At 42.8% G+C, this 15830-nt stretch overlaps 1 protein-coding gene across 3 annotated transcripts in view; it reads left to right on the top strand.

Annotated features, from left to right (window-relative positions):
* The first annotated feature begins 3356 nt into the window (after positions 1 to 3356).
* Positions 3357 to 15830, top strand: part of LOC135237547 (teashirt homolog 2-like) — a 33235-nt gene continuing 20761 nt past the window's right edge. The window contains exon 1 of one of the 3 annotated variants that reach the window (XM_064304767.1): positions 3357 to 3633. Coding sequence is in view for 1 of the 3 variants with exons in the window: in XM_064304765.1 (XP_064160835.1) it covers positions 3813 to 3852 (40 nt within the window). In the remaining 2 variants the exon portion in view is untranslated. Of the gene's footprint in view, positions 3861 to 15830 lie in introns of all 3 variants that reach the window. The other 2 variants (XM_064304766.1, XM_064304765.1) reach the window with 2 other exon arrangements.

Below are 15830 nucleotides of genomic sequence, written 5' to 3'. Positions count from 1 at the left end.
GAGACTGCATTTGGAGTCAGAAGATTTATACTATTATGAAGACAAGTGAACTAAATATGGCTGAAAAATAATAAATCTGTAAGATGAGAGAACAGAAGAAGTGATTAGGGATAGCATAGAAATGAGGTATATCAAGTACAGCAGTTTGTAAAGTCTTGAAAAAGAAATAAACCACTCAGGGTCCCAGAAATAAACATCATACAGGTCAGCCAAGGAAGACACGTGCAGCTGATGACAGATGAATCCTAAGGGCTGCAGACCCTAAGACAACAGTCAGTGTCATCATCTGCAGTCTCCAGAGGACAGGTGCACTCCACTGTAGGCACAAGACTGTGAGACCAGAATGTGAGAGACTATACTGTAAAATGCAAACCTCTCATCAGCAGCAAGAAGGCCAGATTACAATTTCCCCAAAAATATCTACAAACTTGAAGAGTTCTAGAACAAAGTTTTATGGACAGATGAGAATATACCTTTATAAAAGCAATGGCAAGCAGAAAGTGTGGAGAAAGACAGGGACAGTCCATGATTCAAAGCATACCACCTCATCTGTGAAACTCACCTATACAGAGGATGTGATGGAGGATGGCATGAGTAGGATGCATTTGGAAGTGTGAATGCAGATGTTGTCTGGCATTGTACAAAGACATATCCTCCAACCTCATTGGCTGGCACTTCATCCTGCAGCAAGACAGTGACCCTAAACACATATGTTAATATTCCCTATTGCATAGCATTTGCCATTTTGCAGTGTCCAGATGACTGCAGATTGCCAGAAAGTGATTCGGAGTTTTGGATGTTTTCAGTATACTCTGTATCAAATAAAGCATGAAGTCTGTCATATTTATATCCTGAAGAAAAGTGAAAAACTCATATAAATCCCTCTGTCAAAGCATGCTTGGAAGTTATCAAAGATCTTTTCTCTCATCCCTTGGGTTTAAATGACGTTATTAATTTGCTTAGCAAACTTCCTTGTCAAGGGAGATTTAAATGACTTGCATTTTATAGAGCTTACCCTTTACACATCCCCATTTGTGACGCTGATTGTTTGCAGAGATGTGTACTGTAGTTGAGTGCACCATCTTGTTTTGCATATTAAAGTCAAAGGCCTACACTGTACAAAAGTTACTGTCAAAAATTCCCCAGCAGCTTACCATGAGTAGCAACTGGTTCATCTTTAAGTATGTAATTGCAAATTAAAATTTAATATCTGCTAATCGGCATTATCAGTTCCTATGTTCCTATGTTCCTTAATATTGGCAATGTTCTTATACTTATGTAATGCATACATCAGTAAGGGCCTGCCTTGTGTAATTTCAGTCAACATAAAGTTTATATCCTCACGGCTTTCAAAAAACGACTGACAGGGCCCTTTGACTCATCCGTGTCAACATTTCACGCCTCGCGCTTTAAACTTCTGGTCTTTCGGCAAACACCTGACACGCGCTCGTTTGTTTGCAGGCGAGAGCTGGATGGACGGACGACACCCGCGCGCGCCTGCGTTCGCCGTGGGAGCGCAAACAAAGGGCCGCGGCGGCCCCGCGCTCCCGGCGGACGTGCGGACGAGGTCAGACTAGACGCGGAAACCGGGCGAGCGGCGGAGCGGAGCGTGCCGGCGGAGATAGCGCTCGAGGGGAGGGATGTATGGGGCCTGTCAGCGTGGGCATGTTTTGTGGGGGGGGTGGGGGTGCTAAAAGCTGTCAGACGGGGCCTGACAGCGGTAGGTTTCCAAGGTGATTGATCACGTAGGTTCAGAAGGAGTTCAGGAGAGGCTTAGACACGACGGGCGAATGACACCCCTGTGTCCCGGAGAAAAGAGAGGGGATGATGAAATATGTTATTGCAGGGCAGAGGGTAACACTGACTGCAGCAGATTATCAACTCGGTGCGCCCCTCCCATCTCCCGCCACCCACCCATGGCCAGGCTGGCACCCAATGCTGAGCCTTCTGCACAGCCTAAATATAAACAAATGCTTTAAGGCAACATTATATGAGCGTTAATTTGAGAAGAAATGATGAATCTTATGCAGATTTACTCTTCCTTTCAGGAGGAGAAAGTTATTACTAATTATAGGGTCCCCTTTGCAAAAAAAAATCTGAAGGCATTAATATATACATTTTCCCTTTTATTTGAATTCGAGAAATTAAACTGCTTATGTTTTACATTTTTAGGTTTCACATATTTAAAATGGAAGTAAATGGTGTTAGTCTAATGCGGGGATCAGAGTACACAAATTCAGCCTGATTTCAGCCCGATTTTGTCGTCGCCGACAAAATTCCAGGCCCGAATATGAACGTCAGGAAGGACGAACGGGCGTCTTTACCCCTTGTAGTGTGACACAATCGAAGAACAGCGATGTGGCGTCTGGGACGGCCCATGACACCCCAGCGAAAAGTCTAGCATGCCAGAATTTTTTGTATTTTCCTGCCTAGTTTGACAATTCCTACTACGTGTTCCTTGACGTTGACCAATAGGATGACAGAGTGCTCTCTGGTGCACCAGACCGCCAGCATCTGTAGCCATGACAATTTCTTGACCCTCCTCCCCGACGACCTGTGAACTCGCGCAAGGTCGTGAAAGAGCATACGATGATTGGTCAGGGTCATACTTGTAGTGTTGCCAGTCTCCAGGCCAAGACACGGCAAGAATTTATGGCACCATGATTGCCTAATCTGACATGGTGACCATCGTGAAACACAAAAATATTGTGCAGTCTGATCCCAGCATTACTTGAGTCCTTCCTTTTTTCATAATCATAGCAGCATCAAAAGACGTGCACTGAGACAATGTCCCTCAATTCAAGTAATGACCAAGGGAATAAAACACTTATTTTACCAGAGCCACATGCATTGCACCCGAGGTCGTGAACCAAACAGAATATAATATACCATTTTAGTTATTTACTTTTGGATGTCTGACGTCGACAAGGTGTTAGGTTTTTTCATTTAAAATATTTCTAAAAATGACAAATAAACACAACATGGAAGCACACTTTTTGATGTTTTATTATTTTAATTATTGTAATATTAATTAAACAATTCAGCCAGCTAGATCTAAATAAATAAATAAATAAATAAATAAATACACGAAGAATAGACACCCCCAATGTAGGTTTCAGCATAGTTTACACCAAGTAACTACCGGATTCCTACCTGCGAAATAACCATTGAAACAACCGGACATAATGTTTCGTTAAAATAATAGGTAGGTTACCCATAAAATATATAATCAGTAGCCTACCTAACAGAGGCAGGTTGCATTACGATTAGTCTATTTTCTTGCCCTACCACTAATGCTGCAAACGTTTGTCATTTCACTTCAGTGCAGTCTTCCTCCCCCTCCTGCCTCCTGCCTCTGTAATAGACTCGTGGATGTAGTCAAACAAATGTTTTGCTGCCGTCAAGTCCAAGCGTGGAGGGAGGAGTGTAATGTTCAGTTTGTTCTGTGGGTCGTCCTTTGCTGGCATGGCCTCGCCCCGTTAGTGATGCGTGTGTCACTGTCACAGTGTATCCCAGGACTTTAGTGCTTGCTTTATAGCCTACATACAGGAGCGAAGAGACCAGCATTGGACAGCAAGAGCTAAGCTTTGATAGCGGAAAAGGAAATAATTTCCCGGAGACCTGGAATTAAAGGTTTTAAACCTCTCTATGATATATGATTTCAAGAAACGTTTTGTGGTGTTGGATTATAAAGAAGAGAACGTAAGTAGGCTACTAAAATAGTACGGATTGGTATTTTTGAGTAATATTTCAGATCACATAGCCTACGCATTTACCTGGGTAACAGTCGTCGCGAATCTGAAGGTTCAAAGATGCCAAGAAGAAAACAGCAAGCGCCGAAGCGGGCTGCGGGTAAGGGGGTAAATTCATTTATCATGCGTCCATATTGCGCTCTTTCACGCTTCTTAGAGACGAAACTTTTTTACAGGGAATATGCTGATTTCTGAACGGTTTCAGCTGTAGGATAACTGATGAACGCGCCAGCTAAAATATCTGGATCATGTTCAAGTCTATGTCCCATTCCAAGCGCCGACATCACAGTCTCCAAATGAATCATTTTTTCCATATGCGTTCAAAATGTCACATAGCCTACTTTACCAAATGTTATTTAATGAACTGGATTTCGCTGAATTCTTTCAAAAAATAACTATTGAAACTGTTTCAGCCTCTTCTCTAAAATGTAGTTACTAGACAGACGATAAGGATAACTATTGTTATTACAAGGAGCACATTATGTGGAAGGCGTAATTGTATTAAAACATCACCACGAGTAATGCAAGTGACTGAATAGCAGACGAAAATTCTCTAACAGATCAGAAGTTGTTCGCTGGAAACTCTGAAAGGCTCTAACATTCGTATACTAGCCTACTTCTTGACTGGAGCAGAACACATGCTGTAGTTAAAGACAAAAGGCTGGTAATGAATTGTCGTAATCTATTTTATTTGTAGCCTATATGAAGCGCTGGCATTCCTTTACTTCGCATTTTATATGCAGCTACGATCTCTTTTGATTTCTGATGTTCCTTGTTATCGATTCAGGGACCTGCGTGTTCATGCACAACCTTGGTAATCCATAGTCCCAATATATTTTCTTTTTCTCACTCCCGCTCTCCCTCTGTTGTATTGCCAGATTTAGATTTGACATTTGATTGATCACCTGTTATAGGGAGGGGGAGGGTGCGCTTTGATCTATCAGTCCCTGATAAATGACAAGTCACTCGCGCTGGTAACCCATGTGTGTTGGTGACGTATTGCCTGCCCTTTGAGTCCCCCCAGTTCAGACATGTACAATTATTGTCTTGTTTTGGTTATATTGTGGGTGGATGGTCTTCCACCCACCCCAGCCGCCTCCACCCTCAAAGCAGGATTAATGTTTCGAAAAGAAATCCATGCCCCTTGAGTAAGGGATCGTCCTCAAAGTGCCTTACACGAGAATGGAGTGTGGCATAGTTTTAGGGGGCTTAAGGACTGCAGGTTTGAATCTCAGGTGGGATACTGCTGTTGTGCCCTTGAACAAGGTACTTCATTGAAATTGCCTTGGTGCATAAATCACGTTTTGTAAATGGATATTATGGTCTGGATTTTATCTAAATTTGTCCTTTAGTTTACAGATAAAAAATGTGGTGGATTTTCTCCATCTTCACAAGCACAGTTTGCCCATTTCAACAGTCACCACAATTAGCGTGCTAAACAAAAGAAGAATTAAAATGAACAATTTAAGTCAAAGTTAAAGACATATGCTTGTTGGAAACAGTTAATGTCAAATGAAAGCTGAGTGATTGTCATGACATGTAATGAAGGCAATATTTTACCCTGGATGAGGGTGTCTGTCATGCACATAGATTGTGTAAGTACAGTACATGACATGATGAACTCAATAACCACCTAATCTTTCAAGAAAAACAATTATTAAAAAGTTGCCTAAGGCTAGGATCTAGAGCTAGTCTTTTAGGGCTAAGATACACAGAGTCCCATAGGATTTCCATAAGGTTCTTCCAAGACTTTCCCTGAAAATGATGATCTAGAATAAAGTGCTATCCATTTTCTTTACCTTATGTGAAATAAGCCCAATTATTCTTAATAAATGTCTAGCACCATGGCATTTACTATCAAATCTAAAATTTTTAGTGTGCTGCTATTGGTAATGCACTGGCAAGCTCTCTGGCTTTTACATTAAGTCCATCACCAGAAGTAATTGGTGGCTAGCATTCACTGCCAACAGTATGTGAAAGCACAACATATTTTGTAAGTGATGTGTCTTTACAGCAGTTCCCCTCATCTTCAAAGAAGCCACTGAGGATTAGACAAGTACATCAACAAAAATAAATAAATAAATAAAAATAAAAATCATTGAATCTTAGTTATATTCTAAATATTGAAAACTCATGAGAAACACTAATCTGAGTGGGAGCCCTCCAGACACATTGCAGCCATGTTATTATTTGAACAACAATGCCTGTGTAATGAGAAGTTCAAAAGGAACAGAGTCGTACATTATCACAGTCAATTCTTCACTGATTAATCCAGGATCCAAGCAGTTGGATTATGATGCTTTTTCTATTAATGTACTAAGAATAGAATTTCAAAAAAATATTCTGTCAAAACGAGACTCAAAATATCAGTCTTCAATACTTTAGCTTCAGCACTTTATTTGTTGTCTTCAGAAGCGGTTCAGTCTTCTAGAAATTACTGCACATAAACATAATTTGTCAGCATTTTATTCAAGATGAATTTGTCTTGTAGGATTTCTAGGTGCATGTTTCACAGTCTACCTTAATCCTCATGCTCTCTTTCGAGACGTTGCGGTTTGCTCTGCTGCTAGTTTACCTTCATAAAGTGACAGATGGTGACATAAATGCACTGCATTGCTGGAATTTCACCATGCCTAATACAGTACCGTTGTTTCCGAGCATAAAAGCCATTTGGGCAATTATCACTCTTCCTTACGGTTTAGCCTTCAGATTCCAGATGGTGGGTTTTCTGTGCCAGTAACGGTAGATTCTCCCCCCCCCCCTCCCCACCCCCAAAAGAATTGAATACACTCATGCGAGTCCCTACATTCCAGTACCCCCCATTCGGGCCCCCCCCCAGCCCTTCATTCATACTTCATTCAGCAGCAGCCTTTATCTAACATTATATATGTACAATTATTTTGAGAACCTCGGCGAAGATTCCCCGGCGCCGAGTTTGTGCGCTTTCAAAGCGCAGAGCCCGTAACCTGGTAAATGTGTCAGCCCTGTGGAGAAATAAGCCTTCCAGAAGTCTCTTCATTGTTGAGGTAATTGTCTCCTCCCTGACAGGCACATTCATCAGCGGCTTAATGGTCAATCAAAAGTTGGCAGGCAGAGTGTTTTCATTCTTTCTTGTCCGCTACATTAGGAATACTTAATCAAAATGTCTCCGGGTAATGGCTGTGAAGAGTTCATGACTGACTGATCCGCTGTCTGCGCCGATAGAAAATTAACAGCTCGGCGCTGGGAAGATGTGGGCCCGCAGATAAACAAATCGTGCATTAATATTTCATCTTCGGGAGCCCGGGCCCGCGGAACGCCAAGGCTGGAGTATTCCTGGCTGTGTTGTCATTCCTCTTTTTATATTCCTGAAGGCTCTCTCCAGCTGTAACTCATTTCGCCTGATGACTTTACTGGGGTTACGGGGAATGACGACAAATTGATTACCTGGTGGAGGGAGAGAGGGGCAAAGAGATGAAGGCTGACAGTCGTGTTATAATAATGTGTTTAATGATGTGCGCGGGAAGAACAAGGGAAGTAAGGTATTAGGATAAGATGCAAGGCATACGCTCTCTCTTAAAGCCACAGCGTTCCTTCGTATTATGGTATTAGCTATTTATTTTCTATTGCACAACTATTAAAAAAAAAATATATATATATATATAGGCTGTTACACAATTACACAGGCGCCTCTGTTCTTGTAGCAATCGTCCAGCAGGAAAGCGACCATTTTGGGATCACCTCCACGAATTTGAGGTAGCCCTTTCTTCCTCAAGATCCAGCCGACGAGGTAATGTAATCAAAACGATAACGGAGGTCAAAACAACGAGGTGATGCTTAAAGATGATGGAGCTGTTCCTGTCACTCCTGTCTCCATCTCTCCTTCGCTTATAATGAGCAAGTATTCATTAACGACATCATTGTGTGCTATGTAATTCATTTCCTAATAAACCATTTTGTTTATAGTAGAACCACAAAGATACAAACCTCACCCTTATGGACACAGTTATGGGTCCACCCAATGCAGTATGAACGTGGAAGCAGTTATGCCCTATCAATATCAAGCTGATGCAAAAAGGGCGAGCATAAAACTGAAGCTAGTCACATTTTCCATTAATAAAAAACAAACAAACAGAAGGCAAAGTTGGACAAAGGTACATGCCTTAGCCCAAAAGAATAAGATCAGCAGTGTTCAGTGTGAAGAAGGGCCAGAGTAAAGTCAAACTGTTTTCAAGAGAGGCCAAAAGGAGTCACTGAAAATGTATCCTTCAGAAAATCGCTGTGGGGGTGGGGGGTGGAGGTGTGAGATAATGAATGTCCTAATGAGAACCTGATTACTGCTGGTTGGATTACTGGTTTGTTTAAAAAGATGTACGGCTACAAAAAGCATTAACACAGTAAGGCCACAATAATAACAATTAGGATCCGTAAGGTTCAATAAAATTAGCTTATTCTGATGTCGTTGACAAAGTTACAGACCTTTTAGTGATCTGAGTAATCCGAATCGTTCATAACTCAGAGGTTCTACTCTACCGGATGTATTTTTCTAAAGGTGAGAAAAGTGAAGGCTAGAACCTACAGCTGAGGCATCTCAGGTTTAGCCTTGGACATGTCATCGGCTGCAGAGCACTTAAACGTCCACAGCAACATGGCTCCCACCATGGAAATTGAGAGCTGGCAAGAGTTCCCACAGTCCCCATAGTCCCTGGCTCTCATGTAGAACTGTGTGCATTGTAGTGTAAAATAGTCCCTGGCTAGCCTGTGGAACTGTGTACACTGTAGGGTGTAAAATCATCCCTGGCTCTCCTGTAGAACTGTGCGCACTGAACTGTGTGCACTGTATGATGGAAAATGGTCTCTAGCTCTCCTGTAGAACTGTGTGCACTGTAGGATGTAAGCCAGTCACTAGGTCTCTCCTTTAGTGTGGTACGGACTGTAAATGGGTGTAAAATAGTCATTGGCTCACTGGTGAGTATGCCCTCTAAAAAAAAAATGGTTTTGAAAGGGTTCATAGGGAAATCCTTTTCAGTTTTTTTATGGAACCCTATATTTTGCCCTGACAAAGAACCGTTGAACTAGATAGGGTTCCTCTATGGAGACACAGAGGAGCATTTTGGAACGCATTCTTCTGCGTGTATCAGCTTCTTGTCAGGGTGTGTGGTGCAGCTGCAGAATTGGAATTTCCCGATTGAGGAGAAACAACATTTTGGTGTAAATCTGTTGCCCACACAAGAAATTTTTTAAATGGCTGCCTATAAAATTGACTTGCATTGGTCTGAATTCATTAACTTCCTACAGCCTACAGTTCTACTATCCTTGATTCAGGTTGTTCTGGACAAGAGAATTGCTAAGTGCCTAATCACAAATACAAATGTAAATTAGAAAATGGGTGTTCAAAAACCCATTTTCCATAATGATGGATTTACAACTATGATTGCTATTACAAATGACTTAGCATTATATTAAACAGAAACACTTATGTCTGATGTGTCCAACCTTTATATTGTAGAAGCAATGATGGCAGTGTTTCTTGAAAGAACTGACTTGACTCGTGAACGATTACTGTTATTAAATTGTGGGTGTAGAGTCACGTCAGTGGCTGACAACCTATTGTTTGCAGAATCTTAAAATCCACCACCTACTTAAACAGTTTTTTTAAAGTCATTATCTAACCAGCGTATGAGAACTGCATGCTTCATAAAGGCACACACTGCTTAGTGTGTATTCATAGAGTTAATGTGTAGGTGTTTTTGGGCTTTCAGAGTTTATCCTGCTGTACAGAAGCATGAATGATATAACTAAGTGAAAGATGATAACACCACTGATACTTACTGCAAAGAGATTATATAAATATTTTCTTCTCAATTTCTCTCAAAAAATGTTGACATTATCCTACTGACATACTTTAAATATTTAGGACCAAAAATGACTACCAGTGCTACTTTAAATGAATAAAAATATTTACAATGTGCTATTGAAACATCTGTTTGTGATACTAAACTTAAAATAATGTTTCTCATATTTTCTGGCCAAAAAAGTCGCTGTTTGGATTTTTCTGGACAGTGCCCAATGTACAAGCCTCTGGAGGCAGTGTTATGATCTGGGGTTGCTTCAATTAGTCAGGTCTAGGCTCAGCAACGTTATGCGGGAAGAAGTCAGCTGAGTACCTAAATGTACTGAATGACCAGGTTATCCCATCAATGGATTTTTTCTTCCCTGGCGGCACGGGCATATTCCAGGACGACAATGCCAAGATTCATCGGGCTCAAATTGTGAAAAAGTGGTTCTGGGAGCATGAGGAATCATTTTCACACATGAATTGGCCACCACAGAGTCCTGACCTTAACCCCATTGAAAATCTTTGGGATGTGCTGGAGAAGACTTTACAGAGTGGTTCGACTCTCCCGTCGTCAATACAAGATAATGCAGTTCTGGACGGAAATAAATGTTGTGACGTTGCATAAGGTTGTCGAAAAAATGCCATGACGAATGCACGCCGTAATCAAAGCTAAAGGCGGTCCAACGAAATATTAGTGTGCGTGACATTTTTTTTGGGCAGGCAGTGTAGTATTTATCCCTCTGTGTGTTTCAAATACAGTAGGCTACCGTTATCAGGTTTGCAATAATTTTGGACTAAAAGTGAATTTCAATGTAAAATCTGGAAACTTGGAAGACTGAAAATATACAGTATAAGCTGTGAAAATGTAACCAATACAAAAAATTGTTGGCCGGAGGGAAGGTCAAGGAACGTTGTGGATGGACTGAAAAAACCCCTCTGCAATGGCCTCCTGTTACTGCCTGCTACGTCGTTGGTCAGTTCTTCGCAATCGGCAAAACTCTTACACTGCAAGATCTCCGTGGTGTACGGGCACCTGGTAAGTAAGCCAGCGGTCTTCACAGTCAGGTGATGGATGGCGAGGAGTCGCGGTTCTGTACTGTTCTTTGGGGAGGAGGAAAAAAAAGAGGAGGAAAACAACATTCGCACGTGACCCGGCCAACAATGCGGATCAGTCGAGCTTCGTTGGTTCTGCGTTTTTCTGGTCTCCGCCCGTTTGGTTTTTTTTTTGCGGTCTGCCTCTACCTCGCCGCGCTGTGCCCGTCCCATATCGCCGCGCGCCCTTTTTTTCCGAGGGGTTTATCAGCGGGCCGAACATCTGCTTCCCCCGTCCGTCGAGCGCGGATCGCAGCTCGCGCCTCGACCTTGAGCCCCTATCGCAGCTCGCGCCTCGACCTTGAGCCCCTTTTTACAAATCCGCCCCGGGGTGGGCTTCGCACTTCACCGCGCGTGAGAACGAGCCGGGCGACGGCCGCGACTGGCCGGGGGTTTGCTCTTCGTTAGCGGAAGGTAAATTACGCTTTAGCATCAGGAAGCATTTCTCCCAGCTGTGGAGAGTTCTGGAGACATGTTTGGAATGGCAATAGGGACAAAGATCAATGTATTAATACTTAATGTGGGAAAAAAAACAAGCTCCCATTCTGCCATCAGTTTTACTCCTGTGAAATCTGAGCTAAGACAACCTCAGAGTGGAACTCGTACAGTATGAAGGGTTTATAATTGACAATCACGTTAAATAACTGTTGGAAGCCTTTTCAGTAGTGATGCGTTTTCAGAGATGGACACTCTTTCCCCCAGTTAGGCCCCATCACCCAGGCTTGCTCCGAGAAGCCCAGAAAGACAACATGTCATGAATGTCGGGAGTCATTGCTTCCTGTAGGCCCTCCCCTGTGCTATCAATCAGAGAGATTCATGGGTATGTCAGAACCCATGTGGCCACTGCTGCACCTGGTAGACTTCTTGGCACGGGCTCGTCCGTGAGACGGCCGTTTTGAGTCACATTCTGTCCGTGCGTGGGTGCACGAGAGCTTTCGTGTGCGTGCGAGTGTGCCGGATTCTGTGTGTGTGTTTGTGTGTGTGTGTGTGTGTATGTGTATGGTGTGAGTATATGTGTGTGTGTATGTGTGGTGTGTGTGTATGGTATGTGTATGCCTGTGTGTATATGTGTGGTGTGTGTGTGTGGTGAGTATGCTGTGTATGTGTGTGTATGTGTATATGTGTGTGGTGTGTGTAAGTGTATGTGTGTGTGTGGTGTGTATGCTGTGTATGTGTGTGTATGTGTATATGTGTGTGGTGTGTGTAAGTGTATGTGTGTGTGTGGTGTGTATGCTGTGTATGTGTGTGTGTGTGTGTTCTGTCCTGCTCTGCGTCAGTACTTGCACCCTGGCAGAGTCCCAGCCGGGAGATTCAGCCATTGTCCAGAGCCTTCATTTGGGGACTTCATCAGCCTCTAAATCTCCTTCCCCTTTCACCTCTGGGCATACATATTCATTCCACCTCCTCTTGGCAAGCGCTGCAACGCAAACTGGAGCTGGATCCGGCCGCTTTTTTTCTTTTCTTGAAATTACATCTGGTGATACGGTTCCCTCCCTCTCTCTGACCTGAATTTCAGAAACTCAATGCGGGGGCCACGGAGGCTCAGCCACACAGGCAGTTGTAGCCGTACATCATGTCTACAAAGAAAAACACACTGGATTCAACCCATTTTCATTTATAGTTGAAGCAATAGAATGTGTGCTCTTTATCTTCGATCATGCCTGCATTGGAACAGACAATGATAATGAATGCCTGTTCCTTTGTGTGCTTTGTTTGCGTTCGAGGCTAAATTGACTTGCAACAAATATGCATGTATCCACTGAGTCACAGATTATGATTTGGTTTTATGATTTGTTTATTCAAACCAGAATGTGCTGATGGTGTTTGTTGTTGTTTTGTTTAGAGAGAGAGAGGGACAAATAAACTTTTAACCAGGATTGCAAAAAGTATAAACTAACCTAATGATACAAAATGTATCCGGAACAATGTGAAATGAGTGTGGTTTCTGGGATAGTGTCACTGTGAGTAATTTTCTTTTTTGATTTTAAAATAGTAGAAATTCACAGTAAACGTCGGTTATGCAATTTGATAATGACCCTTGTGACAGAATTTCTCCACATTTGGCACCCAACATAGAATATCGGTTACAGGAAGTTACGGTACATGTCTGTAGTCATATCCACCTCTGGCTCCTCATGAATCGTCTGACCTAGACAGCTGGGGATGATCAGTGTAACAGAAACTGTGAGTCAGTACAGCCCTATTGACGACTGAGTAGTGTGATGTTCCTGGATTTTATTCAGATGTAACATTTCTCCCAGGGAAGCCAATGGCAGCTCAGAAAGTATCTGCTTAAAGCATTTCCTGCCCTTTCCTGACAAAGGCCCAGATGAGGCTCTGGTAATCTCTTTTCATCTGATGTAATCCTTCACAAGAACGTCGCTTGGGTTGCTTTGGATTCCCCAGGGGAAACATCTCTAGATAGCATTTTAGGAGATAAATAAACGCATGTAAGTTAGGTAAGTAAGCTTGGCCCACAGCTCAGTTACATTTTGAATGCTCTGTTGCAGCATATCTGCTGTTTAACAGGCAATTATGGCATGCAATCCAGTCATGCGTTTCTTGTGAATTTGTCAGATCACAAAAATGTCCTCAAAATGGTTTCCTGTGGAAAATAAGTGTGACTGAACCTTTTTACACCATAGCCATAAAGTTGTGGTATAGGAGTGGGGGGAAAAAAGACAATGTAGAAAAAAAAAATGTTGGTGTTCGTGCCCTGGTAGGGTGTGCTGTTCCCTCATGGTCATATAAATACAATATCCCAAAGCCATGATGGGAACACAGTACTATAGGAGGCATTGTGACTTTCAAAACCATTATAGACCTTACAGCTCAAATCATAAAGGGAAAATATATTGACTCCACAACATATGATAAATAGGTCTCAACCTGTGGTAAGAATAGACACACGGTATAAAATGTTATAGCCCACCCCTTCTTTTTAATCACATTGACCTTGTTTAAATACTGGTTAAATGAGGAAAAATAACTAATTTGTATTATATGTAGATGTCAGTGTAAATATATGGCCTCTAACACCCGTAAAAGTGTGCTATTTAAGGACACTTGCCTGTCATTTGTGTACTTGTATATGTATGTACTACTGACTCCGGAAGTCTCCTGCAGTGCCTTTCTACCAGGCTATGGGCACTGCACTCTGATGCGAGATTTCACCCTGTGAGTAATTGACCACTTTGGATAAATGTCTGGGAATGACACCGGCATTATTCTCCCCTGAAAGTTTGCCCTGTCGAGTGGATGAGCTAACTGTCTCCCGCAAATATATGGGTGCAATTTTCAAAATGGGTTTATAGCATGCCTTTAGAGAGGAGGGGAAAGATAGTGATATTACCGACTTTATTATTGCTGTCTGCCGCCACCCAGAACCATTTGATCAGTCTGTGTTCCGGCAGGTGTGTGGCCGACTATTAGGCCCCCGCTATTGCTTCATCAATGACTGACACATCGTCACGGTGCACCCTGTTGAGAAGGTCGTATAGTGTGAAGCGAATACCGGAATGTCTACTTTGCCATTTTGAACCCATAACTTGAGCCGACTCCCCAGCTATTAAGGTTCCTCCTGAGGAAGGGGGTCAAGAGGGTTTGAGTTAGTTTATCGAAACATCGGGAGACTGGTTGTGTGCAGGCAGCTGGGCATGGTGGTCCCGGGGTGCGGTGGCAGGTTGGGGGCAGAGGGAGGGGTGGCAGACCACAAGGTTCAGGAGGTGGCTTGGGATAGCCCTGATGGATTGAATTGTGAGCAAAGTCAGGTGTACTTTATGGAAAGAAAATGACAAATCTCCTGGTCAGGTAACATGCGTCAAAGTAGTGTAAACAACACTGTGTTTGAAATGCTGATCTGCAAATAAAAGAAATAAATCTTGCCCAACCGTAACATTAAATTTGGTTTCATTGATTAATATTCATACTGACATCAGTTATGATCTTGATAGAGAAACACAAGGCGTCCCCATCTTTCAGTGCTGTTCTGCTGTGTAGACCAATAACTTTACTTCCAGAGCCTGTGAGTTTAGTTAAGTTAGGACCAGCTTTGAACAAAAAGAACACTGTGAGCCGATATTCAGCCCCAACGCCGCTGACCCCGCCCACTCTCGCCTTGGCACCGCATGAATGCTGACCTTTAATAGCCTGGTGGGTGTTAACTGAGAAAGTTCCTTATTTCAGGGACCGAAAGCAGTCAGAGAGGAATGGCATTTCATGACTGGCAGCAATCAATCACCCCCGGAGGGAGGCTGAAGTAGAGGCCTGCGGTTTATTGGAAAGGCGGAGCAGGGAAAAGATTACCGAAGCCGCCCGCTTCACAGGACCGGCGGTAGACACGAGCCCTGCAGTCTGAAACCGTCCCGCCAGCAATCAAGGCGCTCGGAGGAACACTGTGTTCCGCTGCGTAATGGGTGTGAGTGCGACAGATTTGTTCTTACAAAAAAGCCAGGATTCAATCAGCACCTGAATTTCAACTCTGGCAGTGCATGCAAGCGAGTGTTTCCCCCTCCCCTTGCTTTTTTTATTGCAAACACAGTTTGGCAGTCAACTTTTTGGTGATCGCTAAACTTCTAAAACTGTTTGTTTTTGAAGAGCACGTGTGAAGGATAACTGCTTACAGAAAGGGGTGGGGCAAACCAGGGCCACTCCTCTTTGGGGGAGTGGCATGTGTAGAGTTCAGTGTGCTTTGCTTGGGTGCCACTTCTTTCCAGGCATATATGCGTATCTGATTTGCATTTCATTTGATCGTATCTGAGGATTTTAACGGGCCTCTCATCTCTGACTATGTGCCTAGGAGCTGAAGAGAAGTTGGGTTCTCGGTTTCAGAAATTGTCTGAAAGGGGAACAAGAAGTGTTTGCAAAGTTTTGGTTTTTGATTTGGCTTTATTTCCACCAGAATACCTGTGAGGGTGAGCGGCAAAGTTTCTCTGGTTTTGTTTTGAGAAAAGATGTTTCAGTTGGTTCATTTGTTTCCCAGTTCTGAATAAATAAACATCCGTTTGTAGGCCAAGAGACCCATGCTTGGTGTCCGTCTGATCAATTGGGTATGCTGCCTGCAACAACTTGAATCTATTTATTAAGCAAAAAACTGACTGAAGCCAGACCAAGCAAAAATAAAAAAGCAGCTAAAAAGGATAAAAGCACTTTTAATTGCTTTGTAAATG

This window comes from Anguilla rostrata, chromosome 13, assembly GCF_018555375.3.
Source record: "Anguilla rostrata isolate EN2019 chromosome 13, ASM1855537v3, whole genome shotgun sequence".
Taxonomy (NCBI): Eukaryota; Metazoa; Chordata; class Actinopteri; order Anguilliformes; family Anguillidae; genus Anguilla; species Anguilla rostrata.
This window is presented reverse-complemented; position numbering and strand designations above follow the sequence as displayed.